At 42.6% G+C, this 13,187-nt stretch overlaps 1 protein-coding gene across 1 annotated transcript in view; it reads right to left on the reverse strand.

Annotated features, from left to right (window-relative positions):
- Positions 1–13,187, reverse strand: part of sorcs3 (sortilin related VPS10 domain containing receptor 3) — a 296,330-nt gene that overhangs the window by 80,502 nt on the left and 202,641 nt on the right. The window contains exons 5-7 of the mRNA XM_037764124.1: positions 9,605–9,678; positions 7,211–7,275; positions 6,448–6,566 (exon numbers count right to left, since the gene is read on the reverse strand). Of these exons, the coding sequence (XP_037620052.1) occupies positions 6,448–6,566; positions 7,211–7,275; positions 9,605–9,678 (258 nt within the window). The remainder of the gene's footprint in view (positions 1–6,447; positions 6,567–7,210; positions 7,276–9,604; positions 9,679–13,187) is intronic.

Genomic DNA, 13,187 nt, shown 5'->3' on the forward strand with positions numbered 1-13,187 from the left:
CGTATCTGTGGTATCTGTGGCGAATGGGCTGCAATAGAGGTTTGGTTTTATTTGAGTGTTGTTTCAGCAACATTTTACTTCTCTTTCACTATTTGTCTTAGCACTGAGGTGATGGACCTCTGCTGCTGAACAAATGCTGGGGACACCTTGTATTGAAGGCCTCGTGTGTAACCTCATCACTGACACCATACCATATTTTCTCCAATCAATTAAAGTGGTGGGTGAAAGCGCACATCACTCTCTCTCTCTCTCTCTCTCTCTCTCTCTCTCTCTCTCTCTCTTTCTCTCTCCCTCTCTTTTTCTCTGCTGGTTACACAGGACATTTTTTTTTGGGACATGGCCATTTATAGCGATCTCCTTCCTTGCATTCAGAGGATGCTGCCCTTTCTAGGTGTCAATGCGCTCGGTGGTTTCAAAGTGGACTTTGGTAAATATCTCGTAGGACGATCAATAGTCTCATTATTCTTTGTCAAGAGAAATCTTTAAGTTGCCTAACCAAGCCTCATCCGCAGGCTAAGAAAAAAAGAAGTCGTCCATAATGGTCTAGACCCTTTGCAAACACTCCAAGCTGTTAGTTGTGAGCTTATGCAGCAAGAAAAAAAAAAACAGGGCTGGTAGGTGTTGGAAAATTGTCATTAGCCTCAAGGCCACAGAAGCCAGGCACTTTATTCACATACACACACACATAAAGACGCAGAGCAAAGTGAGACCGCGGCTCCATAATACACTTCTTCCATCCTATCAATAACGACATGAAATTCATTAGAGCAAAACCTTCAAATCAAACCTGTGGCTTTCTGCTGAAGAGAAGCGATATCAGTATTAATGTTGAATGACAGGGCTGGTTCTTTCACTGATCTTGTAAGTGCTCCGAACGGCTCAGAAGAGAGAAAACAAGCTCGGAGAGGAAATATAGCGGACTAGCGGTGAGCACTGCAGAACAGTCCCACATGCAATCGAGTGAAGGAGCAGGAGATCGATGGCGGGGTAACCAGAGGCGGTTTGAACTTTAAGAGGAATTGGTATGATTGATTTTTTTTTTCCCCCATCCCTTTCAGGATCTTTCGTCCGTGACGCATACGTGTTAAAATGTGGAGGTGCTAGAATTGAAGGGGAGGTTTAGGTTGAGTGCTTGTGAGTTTACTTGAAAGACTTGAGAGAGGTCAAACAGGATTGAAGGATCTTTGGAGAACAACTCTATTTCTTTGTCTAATGTGCTGCCAGTACCGGTAAGGTTTCCGGAGGAAGGATTTGCCTGCAGGTGGCTCAGGTAAGTAGGATTCAGAAAAAAATCCATGTTCTCTACTGAATAAAACATTTAGTGGGATCAAACAGCGAGAAGAGCACCATTACAACTACAACTGCTACTAGGGGTGTGTCATTATAGTTATTATATCATATTTGTTATATCATTATACAGGGGCTTATGATTCAATTAGGGGCTGTCAATCATTAAAATATACAAAATATTGTCCATAGTTAATCGCGATTAATCTCAAATTGATAGCACATTTTTATGTCTGTTCAAAATATACCTTAAAGGGAGATTTGTCTTTTTAGTATTTATACACATTTTTATAAGAGTATTTTATACTGTTATCAACATGGGATTGGACAAATATGCTGCTTTATGCAAATGTATGCATATATGTATTATTGGAAATAAATTAACATCTCAAACAATGAAAAATACTATTCAGAAACCCTCACAGGTACTGCATTTAGCATAAAAAAATATGCTCATAACATGGCAAACTGCAGCCCAACAGGCAACAACAGCTGTCAGTGTGTCAGTGTGCTGACTTGACTATGACTTGCCCCAAACTGCATGTGATTATCATAAAGTGGACATGTCTGTAAAGGGGAGACTCGTGGGTACCCATAGAACCCATTTACATTCACATATCTGGAGGTCAGAGGTCAAGGGACCCCTTTGAAAATGGACATGACGGTTCGTTTTTGTTTTTTTTCAATATTTTGCGCAAGTTTGGAGTGTTATTTAGCCACATATTTATTATAACATGGTTGGTACCAATGGATTCATTAGGTTTTTTAGTTTCATATGATACCAGTATTTTCGATCCAACTTTGAAACTGAGCGCCCTAAAATCGCAAATTGCATGTTAAATGTGTAAAATAAATTAGTGGACAAATTCACGCGCCATTATCACGTTAACTTTGACAGCCTTAGATTCAATATATTGTTATACTGTAAGCGAGGCGATATGTTGCGATTTTTAAAATCTAATTGTAGGAAAACTGTCATCGTATAAAGAATATGCATACAATCTAAACAATTTTTTAAGAAAAAGGTTTTTATGTAATCAGAACAGTGGGATCTATTTGCATTCATCACAGCCCTGTAACATTCAACATCAGAGCACTACTTTTGGCAATCTGAGCCACTGTCTGCCACGAATCATACTGCATAAACTGTAAACAATTAATTACAAGTTGCTACAGTGTTTTTGAGAATCAATACAGTATAACAAAACGTAATATTGTGAAGTGTGTCCATATTTTCTTACTGGTATCATATGAAACTCGAAAACCTGAAGAATTAGTTAGTACCAACCAACCAAAGGGGTCCCTTGACCTCTGACCTCCAGATATGTGAATGAAAATGGAATCAATTCAATTCAATTCAATTTATTTTTATATAGCGTCAAATCATAACCGAAGTTATCTCGAGACGCCTTTTATATAGAGCAGGTTTAGACCGTACTCTATAGTTCTATGGCTACCCACGAGTCTCCCCTTTACAGACATGCCCACTTTATGATAATCACATGCAGTTTGGGGCAAGTCATAGTCAAGTCAGCACACTGACACACTGACAGCTGTTGTTGTCTGTTGGGCTGCAGTTTGCTATGTTATGATTTAAGCACATTTTTTTATGCTAAATACAGTACCTGTGAGGGTTTCTGGACAATATTTATCATTGTTTTGTGTTGTTAATTGATTTACAATAATAAATATATACATACATTTGCATAAAGAAAGCATATTTGTCCACTCCCATGTTTATAAGAGTATTAAATACTTGACAAATCTCCCTTTAAGGTACATTTTGAACAGATACAAAAAGGTGTGATTAACTTGTGATTAATCACAATTAACTATTTTAATGGATTGACAGCCCTACAACTAATTTAAAACATAAATTTACTTCCACAAATGTACATTTGTAAAGTACATTTAGCTCAGTAGGGTGATTTTAGGATTTTATAAATGATGTTTTTTTCAGTGATGATCTGTTATTATCACCATAACAGTGTCATTTAAGGTTTTTGGAGGACATGGGTCATCCAACTCTCTGGAGCAAGAGAGTGCTCTTTAAGTTAACTATAAGTTAAGGTTCTGAGATTTGTCTGAATACTTTTGGAGGCGGTGCCAGCAGTTGCATTCTCTAACGTGCATTGGTCTCATAGCCACCTTTGGAAGGAGATACACGTTTGAAGAGGCAAAGAGGGAAGCAGAAAAACATAACCTGATATTCCTAAACACCGGTGCTGAAAACACATTTAACAGACATAAAGCACCATACCAATTGTTGGAGGTAAATTTGAATAAAATTGTTGTGGACTAGCCGTGTAATTATGCTGACTTTTCCTGTTGACTTTTAAATGCGTGAAACCTCATTTGCACAATGTCAAAGTAAATAATATTCACGCTGTAGAGAAAATTAAAATACAACCCATGAATTGCAACTGTGTTACTTGGAATTCAGGACATTACCATTTCAGATTTTTCTGTTGCACAAATCATGATTAATATGACACACCGGGCAGCGGCTAAGGATGAATATTTAAACTCGACTGGCTTCACAGAAAAACAAAGCACAAATGTTCAGTTGAGGTCAAAGTAATATGAGTCTTACACATTCCCTTTGTGCCAAGCACTGAGAGATATTGTATATGGAACATTTGCATAGAAAACACACCTCTGATTTTATGGCAGTTGAGGTGAAAATAGAAGTAAAGAAGCAAGTCTAATAGTAAATCTGCTTCAGCAATATTTTGAATATGAATGACATATATTGACACATTATCACTCGTCAAATACCAATGCTTAGTCAGTTGCCCTTATAGTGATCACGTCTGTCCGGGTCAAATTGATCACTATAAGCGGATGATTATTACCTCCGCCAAGGCCGAAGGCCTAGGAAGGAGATTATGTTTTCACCGCCGTTGGTTTGTTTGCTGGTTTGTCTGTTAGCAGGATTACTCCAAAAGTCTATGATGGATTTGAATGACATTTTTTGGAGGTGTGGGGTGTGGCACAATGCACCACCCATTACATTTTGGTGGCCATCTGGATCATGATCCGGCTTCAGAATTTTTTTTTAATAACTCCGCTCAGCCTGTGCATTAACACCACAGGCTTTAAGACATGCGCAGTGTTACCGATGATCACCCTGCCTCTTTCCTTCGGCCTGCAGAGAGAGGGACAGCGAGAGAGCGGGAGGTGGAGGGAGAACCTGTAGATTCTGCGTTATTTCACATTAAACTCTGAAATTACAGATGAGTTCGACCAAAGCACACTTGGTGATTGTTGGAAAGAGTAACGACGGCAGTTTAGGTGAGTTTTACTTTGTTTCTGTCCAGTTTGAATGAAGTGTTTTACGATGCTCCGCTACGTACAGCTGATCCCATCATAAACAAAAATACACGTGGATGATGGTGCAAGCTGAATGGAGAGGGGGGGGCAATCGTACTCGGGCAGCTTGGCGGAGGTCTGCGCTCTCCGAGTGCCATCCTAGTTATAATAGAATCTTAGTTGTTGTGCATCATTTGTCATGCAGATTAATATCTAATGCCAATTCTTTTGCCTTTTCCCTCATTTTCCCTCGACATGGAGGGACTGCAGGCAAAGCGCCGTAAGGCCGGTAAAAGATCAGAAAAAAGTTTCACTTTTGGGGGCAATACACTTGGCGAGGGCGCTTTCCCCCATTCGCATTCATTTTTCATTCAGAGAAAATTACTTTCCTTTTCCCGTCATCAAAAGTCAAAACATCCACCACCGTTAGACGTGCCGTGAAATGACACGTGAAAAACCTAAAATGTGTCATCATGACATGCAGAATGGCCTTAAAGTCCCATATCGTGCTCATTTTCAGGTTCATGCTTGTATTTTGGGTTTCTACTAGAACATGTTTACATGCTTTAAAGGGACTATTTGTAACTTTCAGAAATGCTTCTTAACAGCGACACCTGTGGCCGTGAAATCAACGAAAGTCAGCGTCGGGCTTGCGCTTGCTCGCTCTAAATATACCTGAATGAGCATCGCTCAACACAGTGAGGCGACACACGTCAGCGAAAACCACAATATCACTCTATATTTCAGCTGCTTGGCAGTAATGTTAGCTGACCAGACGAAGGTCTCTCCATGAACATGATTTAGATCTGATCCTAGTGTTGGCTTTTCCTGCCTAAGTGCAGGCTGAAGCAGCGAGGCTCTGCAGCATGTCTCCCTGCTCTCTCCGCCCGCAGCTGGAGAGAGCAGAGGAGACACCGGCACCCGGTCGGTAACGAGAAGACTACGTAAATCTCTGTAGAGCTCCGTCACTTCACAAGACACGGAAAACCTCTGTTGGTCTGGAGGAGCTGCAGCAGTTATTTCTGCACAAACGTCCCCTATGCATTCACTAGATATTCTCAGAGCTAAACTAACTCTTCTGCAGTGTGGAGTGAGCGCGCGTTCACGTCTAGAGGTGGAGCGAGCTGAGCTGTCTGAGTGAAGGCGAGCAGGCAGAGGAGGAGGGTACAGCGGCTACACGCGAACGCGCATATGCGAGCGCGCATGTGTGGCGACCCGCTACATTTATACGCTTAAAACGTTACAAATAGTCCCTTTAAGGTTAAAAAAAAAAAAATTCTCATACTGTGTGTCTGAATATATCTGTATTAACCCTCTGTCTGAAACACTTTGTTTTAGCGCATTTCAACGGAATGGCAATGGAATTGCGTTGCTAGGAAACAGAGTGGGTCCATGTTTACATCCTGTCAGCTGATGTCATTCACATACACTACAACAGGAAATAAACTCAGACACATTAAGTATGTTTACGTTTAAAACTGTGAAATGGTCTAAATATTGAAGATTTGTGACATCACAAATGATGGCTTGTTTCAAACGCACAATTTCTGAATACGGGCTGTGTGTATTTCTCCATGGATTGAGCGTTTTGATACTTTAACAGTATTTATACAGCACTTAAAACTGCTTTATAATATAAAAGACATGAAAATCTCACTTTTTACAATATGGGACCTTTAACATGTTGTGCTTTTTATACGCCTTTCCATGAGATCAGGTTGGAAAATAACACATTAAATACTCACCCGTATTTCATGTGAAATAGACAAGCTAGTTATAGACACACATGACGATGGATACATGGCATAATGCATATAGTACCAAGGTACGTGCTGTTTAGAGTCCTACCTGTATGAATATGTAGTCATCTTGCACCACCAAAGAGCTGATGTCGATGTATCCAGGGAATGGGTAGTTCCTGTTAGCTTCTGTGCACACCGGAGCTCTGCATGTGACATACTGCACGTCTGTCACATAGGACGACATACAGAAAGCATGAAGATTTTATGACTACCGTATGCTGTATCTCTATATGTTGAGCCGTAGCAACACCTTATCTATAACACATGATCTTTTGAGAGCATCTTTGAATGGTAGCTGTTTTTCTCAATTGTAGGCTCAGATAATTAAAGTAGCGTTGGGAGAATATGTATGTATGAACTGTCAAGGTTCCACCTGTCTTTGCAGACTGACATTTTCTCTGACTAATTTGCCTCTCTTTGAGAAATATTTGTTTAGATACCACAACAAGCATCTCGGCCTGCCAATCACACCACGATTATATGAGGAAAGAAAAGCAATGCTTATATCCCAGAGCGCCGCTATTCCGACAACACTGGCTGGCATAAACAGTTTCACCTATGTCACCTATCGAGGACCTTGGTGGTGCTGCCATTCAGAGTTACGGAGCTGACATTCAGCGAGTGAAAGGAGAAGAGAAGAAAGGCCGTATTAATCAAGACTCATGCACTGTGGGTTTACTGGTGGGGCGAGCCGGGGCTGTTTCCCTGAGGGGGACGCCTTCTTTTCTCCCAGGAGGAATTCATTCCTATCGAGACCTGTTCATTACTCCTCGTTGATGTGTATGTGTGTGTGTGTGTGGGAGACTCACTTCCATCCGGTGTATGAGCCTCCATGTGGACCAGATCCGGCTCCTTGTCGAGGCCGGAGACAGACCTTGGAGAGAATGACAGACCGTGGAAGAATAAATAACGACAATGAATAGAATGGGGTGTAAAAGGGAGGGTGGGGGGGGAATACCAGAGAGTTGTCAGCGCAGAGGAATGGTGGAAGAGGAAACAGAAAGAATCTGGCAGAGGCATTCTGCTGCTCTTATAGCTGTTTTTGTTTTTTTTAAGGAGAGTACAAGAATGTTTCCCCCCATATTCTAAATGCCACATTATGGCAAGCACATCCACAGCAACTCTAGTTCCATTCCATCAACAATACAAAGAAATAGTCTCCTCATCATTGACTGGGTAGTTCAGGGTCACCACGCTCTCTGACTGTGAGTGTATCTCGGGGTAAAATCTTGCTCATTTCACTGCTTGTGGATTAGACTGGATGGATGCAGCGTTCCCATTGTGGCAATATTTCATATCCCCTTGGAAGCCATTGTCTAAAATGCAGCCAACTGGAGGCCTGCCTAGCCATTGCTAGAGGCCCATCCAGTGTTTAGATGTCCTTGAAGGGGCTTTGGCGGTGAAGGGCATAGCCAGCGATGGATTGCGCACATTATTTAGGATTATACCACAACGGCACGGAAAGTAGAGCTCCAGATTTTATGCAAGTTAGAGGAGATGTAGCCACGGGCTATCTCGGGGACACACCCCAGTCACCTCAGGAAAGGGGGGAGATGAGCAAATGAGCTGGCTTTTGTGATGAGTGTGCACTTACAGACACAGTAGGTACTCTGCGGGGGGGAGTGAGGAGCAGACGTGACTGGATGAGAAGCGACAGGGACGTCCCAGATCCATTATTACTCTCACCAGAAAGAAGTTTATTCAAGTGTGCTATTAGTGTACTTCTTTCAAACTTAGAATAAGCGGAATAAGAGAGTATACTTTCAGATTACTTTTGATGTACTTAACAGAGATATACTTAAGAAAAGTATACTTGGGTCATACTGATAAGTATACAGAAAGTCTAAGTTTACAGTTGAAGTTTAATTAAAAGTATACTTTTATAAACTAAAAAGTTGGCCAATTTAGTCCCAAGGAGCATTAAAGCAGTACGCTTATAAGTAGCGATGCACCGATACCGATACCAGTATCGGGTCCGATACTGTGCTCATGTGGTCGTACTCGCAAAACAGCACCAATTCCACTTTACGGCAGCGCGACGTTAACCACTCTTCACCATCTTTCGGGTCCTATCGCACATACTCGTGCTCCACCTCCCCGACGGTGCGGGCGAGACGGGTCGGTGGTGCGCCCGACCCCGCGGGGCAGGGATCCCACCTCAGCTGGCGCGCACCGGCCCTCACTTTCATATCACTACGGGGTTTTCCTTGCACCCTCTGACTCGCGCTGTGCGTTAGACGCCTTGGTCCTGGTTTCAAGACCGACAGGGTAGGTTGCAGACATCGCCACAGACCCCTGGCGCCTTTTACGTTGGCCGAGCCCCGCCCTGGGGGCACGATGTGGTCGACAGTCGCACTGGGAGCAGGGGGCCCCGTCCCTCCCCGGCGGGGAGAGAGGGCGCAGTGAGAGCACTTTGGCCACGGCCCCCGGAAGCACCTTCGCCCCGAGCCTTTCCAAGCCGACCTAGAGCCGGTCGCAGCGCATCGCCTCGTATGCGGGACTCCGCAGCCTGTCGTGTGTCGCTCACACCCTCCAGCTGGCTGTTAACGAGGGTCTTTTGGCACAGAGAAGTACTCGTATCGGTACTCGGTATCCGCGAGTACCCAAATGTAAGTACTTGTACTCGTTCTGAAAAAAATAGTATCAGTGCATCCCTACTTATAAGTATACTACTAGTAAATTCATATTAGTATACTTCTACATAAAGTATACTTGGGAAATATTTACTTGAACTTTACTTAAGTATACTTCATAAAATAAACTTGAAGTATACTACTTTCTTGTAAGGGTAGTCATAGCTCCTCATACTGTACGTGAGCTTCTGTATCTGCATGTATGCATCTGTGGAATCGCCCCCTCTCCTTCTGTTGTTGATGTACACATAATCATTTTATATTTATGTGCAATATGCCTGATATGAGCAGGATGCGTGTGAGAAACGAAGTGGGATGTGACGTGCCCTCGGACTGCGGAATGCAAAGTGTGTTCTGCTCTAGGGAGGAGATTAATCTCTGCCTGATTGTATCAAGGGGGGGAAGATAATGTGCAGAAATTCAGCAGCATTACCAGTCAGTCACACACCTTGTTCTAAGCCATCAATATCGCTTGCTCAGTCGCGCGGAACGCAAGCAACAGTTCCTGCATTCCTGAGTAAACAGAACTTTGGAGAAGAGGAGTGGATGCGGAGTACAAGGATGACTCACCAGTAGAATCTGTTCGGCGTGACGTGTTCGTGGATGAGCTGCCATTTTCTTCCAAAGTCCACCGAGCTGTACAACTGTGGGGGGAAAAAGAAAGTCAGTCTTGTTAGCAAGATGAATGTGTGCCTCTGCATTGGTCCGGCTCCTAATTAGACTGGCTGATTTAAAAGTCGTAACGGTGATGAGCCAGCTTGAGACATGGCTGGATAATTCCAGTGCGGAGGTTAGTCTGGGGCTATAAAGCATTATCGGGGAGATAGGCTGACATAGTGCTGAGCTGCTATCATCATTACCAACTGGCCATTTGAGCTAACGTATTGTCTCAGATATAGGCGTCTCTAATCCCCTCGCCCCTTTACAAATTGGAGCTATGGGTTTAGACAAAGCACACAATGGGAATAATACATTAAAAACTGAAATAGTTATGACATTAATGTAGCCACTTTTGGCTTGATCAGCAAATAATTTGGTTTGATTCAGTAGGTTTTAGCCTGAAAAAACACTGAATCAAAAACCAAGGTCCTGCAGCAGAGCGTGCACGAACGCAAGGAATGATATATCGCCCCAACTGACGTGAAGGTGTACAGTGTGTAGCCAGTGGCCCAATTTCAATGTATTAATTACATTTCGTGGTGCCCGGGCAAACAATTAATAACCCAGGTGCATTTCCCAACACTGTATTGATTGATGTTGTAGACACAGCTCCCCATTGTTGCCGCCTTGCAGCACGGTGAGTCGGTGGCCCCGGTTGAGCTGTATGCTAATGTTCCTCCTTGTTGCCTTTTATCACAGCAAATCTGACACTTACTCACTTAAAAGGGTACACATTAGTCACACCGCTGCAAATTTATTTGTCAGCTTTGCAGGGGGGAAATCTATCTACGTCAGTAGGAGCGTTTTCCACTTAGAAAATGACAGTTCGTGTCGATACATGTACAGCGAGCGTGCCATACATATAGGCATGTTGTGGCAATAATCTGCTTCTATTCTGGAATTGGCGTGATTCTTTTGATTTCACATATGGATGTCAAACTCTATCACAGGATTATTCTATCATATATTCATCCCTTGCAGGCCATGTGTCTGCTTGGAGTTCCTTGACAATGATGGGCAATGGCAGGAGACCAAAGCATCTTATCTTAGTGTCCTGTGTTGTTAAGGCTTGGATCTAGTATTAGCTGGGAGCAAATGTTTGTCTTAAACCTTTATGAAGTTGAACAGAGTCTATAATATGCAGTACCCGTAGGCGTGTATTCTGCAGAAGAATTTGGTTTTCTGATTCTTCCAACCTCAGTAATGAAAAGGTTCCCCACCGGGGCCCTTGGGCGGGTGTAACAGGGCAGCAGGCAGGGTCCCTCATCACTTCGGACAGTGACATATGACGCCAGCGGGTAGGCTCAGCCTCTCCTCTCTCCATTCATCACTTCAATGACATCTTAAATTTTAAAGCTTCTGAGCTGTCACAAAGTAAGCTTCATAGTTCCCTACTCACTTCGATAAATCAAACGCACGGCCAGCCAGCTGCTACGCCACCGACAGTGACAGCCGAGGGAGCCGGCGAAAGGATGGCGGCTCCAATGGTGATTGAGGAATTGCAGAGAACATGTTTAGTTAAATTCATCTGTTCATGCTGATGGTGGGTTTTAGAAAACACTCGGGTTGAAAGGACTACCGTATGAGGTTGACAGTGTTTGTTTTCCTTAACGGAAACTATGAAAAATATTCCTTGACGACTTTTTTTTTTCAAAATTTAACAAAAAACGGTCAAAAAAAGTTGAACAAAGGACAAAGGGACAAATAAACCGATTACTTGTTTAAATGCAGTCTTAGAGGTGCTGACTGTAATGTTATCCTCCACCCAAAATATCTCAGCATTCTCTTTACAAGAAACCATCAAGCTATTGACAGGATTCTCTAAAACTTCAAACTACTCAATTTACTGGTAAAAATCAACACAGTTGGAATCTTGCTGCCCTGCCATCGCCCATACCTACCTCCAAAGACACCATAAGACACCATAAGACACCTGGTGTTAATATCTCCCCGAAACTGTCAGAACTGGTACGCCTGAATCTCAACCCACTTATCAAAACAATTGAAGAGGACATAAACAGATGGATGAATCCACCAGTCTTTTTAATCGGAAGAATAGCAATCACCAAGAAGACAATACTAGCTAAATCATATTACCTTTTCTCAGTGGCTCTAGTATACGCCCTACTCCACATGGTTCAACTCTCTAGATTCAACAATAACAACATTTTATTGGAAAAATGAAATAAAAACGAGAATCAAACTCACCAAATTACGAATGGATAGGTGATTTTTTTTTTTTTTTGTTTGTTCACTCACGACTAGCAAAGAGCCCCATGAACGACTCTTTTGGTTCTATACGTTTTCATCCCACCTAGCTATATAGTTCAGACAATATTTTAGATCCAAGGTGAAAGGTACATAAGGGCAGGAGAAAAAGTCAGAATCACAAAGTGGTGCTATTTCAGCACCACAGACAGCGCCATGGATTTAGCAATACACAGCACAGTTAGGCTTGTGATATTTCAAAGCCATGGTCGGGGCCATAGATTCTAAATTGCACAAAGCTGAGTGAGTCAGGCAGACTAGACAAACATATTCAACTAAACAACTCCTCTGCCAACGCACTCTCTCTGCTACTAGGAGATGGAGAGGGGTGATGGCAGGTTAACAAGGGGGATGCATTTTTGTCATTTTGCTAACAAGGTGGATGGCACCCCCCCTCATACGCCATCATACCCCCTCACTGGATCCACCACACCGAACAATGTTATCCCTGGAGAGATATTGAACAACAACAATGCAAAGAGCTAGACATCTCCACCCTGCTGTTTATCAGCACCTCCATAAAACACCAGACCTGCTTCAAGAACACTACCACATTAGCTACAGCTCTGACAGCATGGTGTAAAACTCACAAAATTATGCACTTCACACACACACACCCTGCAAATACACACTACTATGGAATAATCTGGAGTTCCTTAGGGAAAAGAAAGAAAATCACTGCATTTCACCACATGGAAAGATAAAGTTAAAGCTCAGCTTCAACACGTAATCCAACACCCAACTTTAATTCCTTTTGAAGAACTGGCCCACAAGTACAGAATAGATCACAAGACTTCAGTATTTACAACTCAAATCAGTGAGATCACAGAAGGTCATCTCAAATATGGCCATATATAAACATCCACACTAGCAGAATAAATAGTCAAGCTCACAATAATCTAATAATACCGAATAAAATCCTCCTCAAATCGGACAATAATATCTCTCCCTATTTCAAAATGGGAGAAATATGTATCCATATTAATTGACAATTTATGGACCAAAATGCACAAAACAGAAATAAACCCAACCTCCAACTCATACAGTACATTGTCAACCGTAGAAGAACACACATCACACTCACAAATATGCACCGAATTAGGCATCTTGGATTCAACTAACTGCCCACTCTGCCCCCTTGACACCATAGCCGTTTACATCCATGCAATCTGGCACTGCCCACCCGTACAACAATGCTGGAAAGAAATCACTGATAAACTGTCCC

Source organism: Sebastes umbrosus, chromosome 3, assembly GCF_015220745.1.
Source record: "Sebastes umbrosus isolate fSebUmb1 chromosome 3, fSebUmb1.pri, whole genome shotgun sequence".
In the NCBI taxonomy this organism is placed as follows: domain Eukaryota; kingdom Metazoa; phylum Chordata; class Actinopteri; order Perciformes; family Sebastidae; genus Sebastes; species Sebastes umbrosus.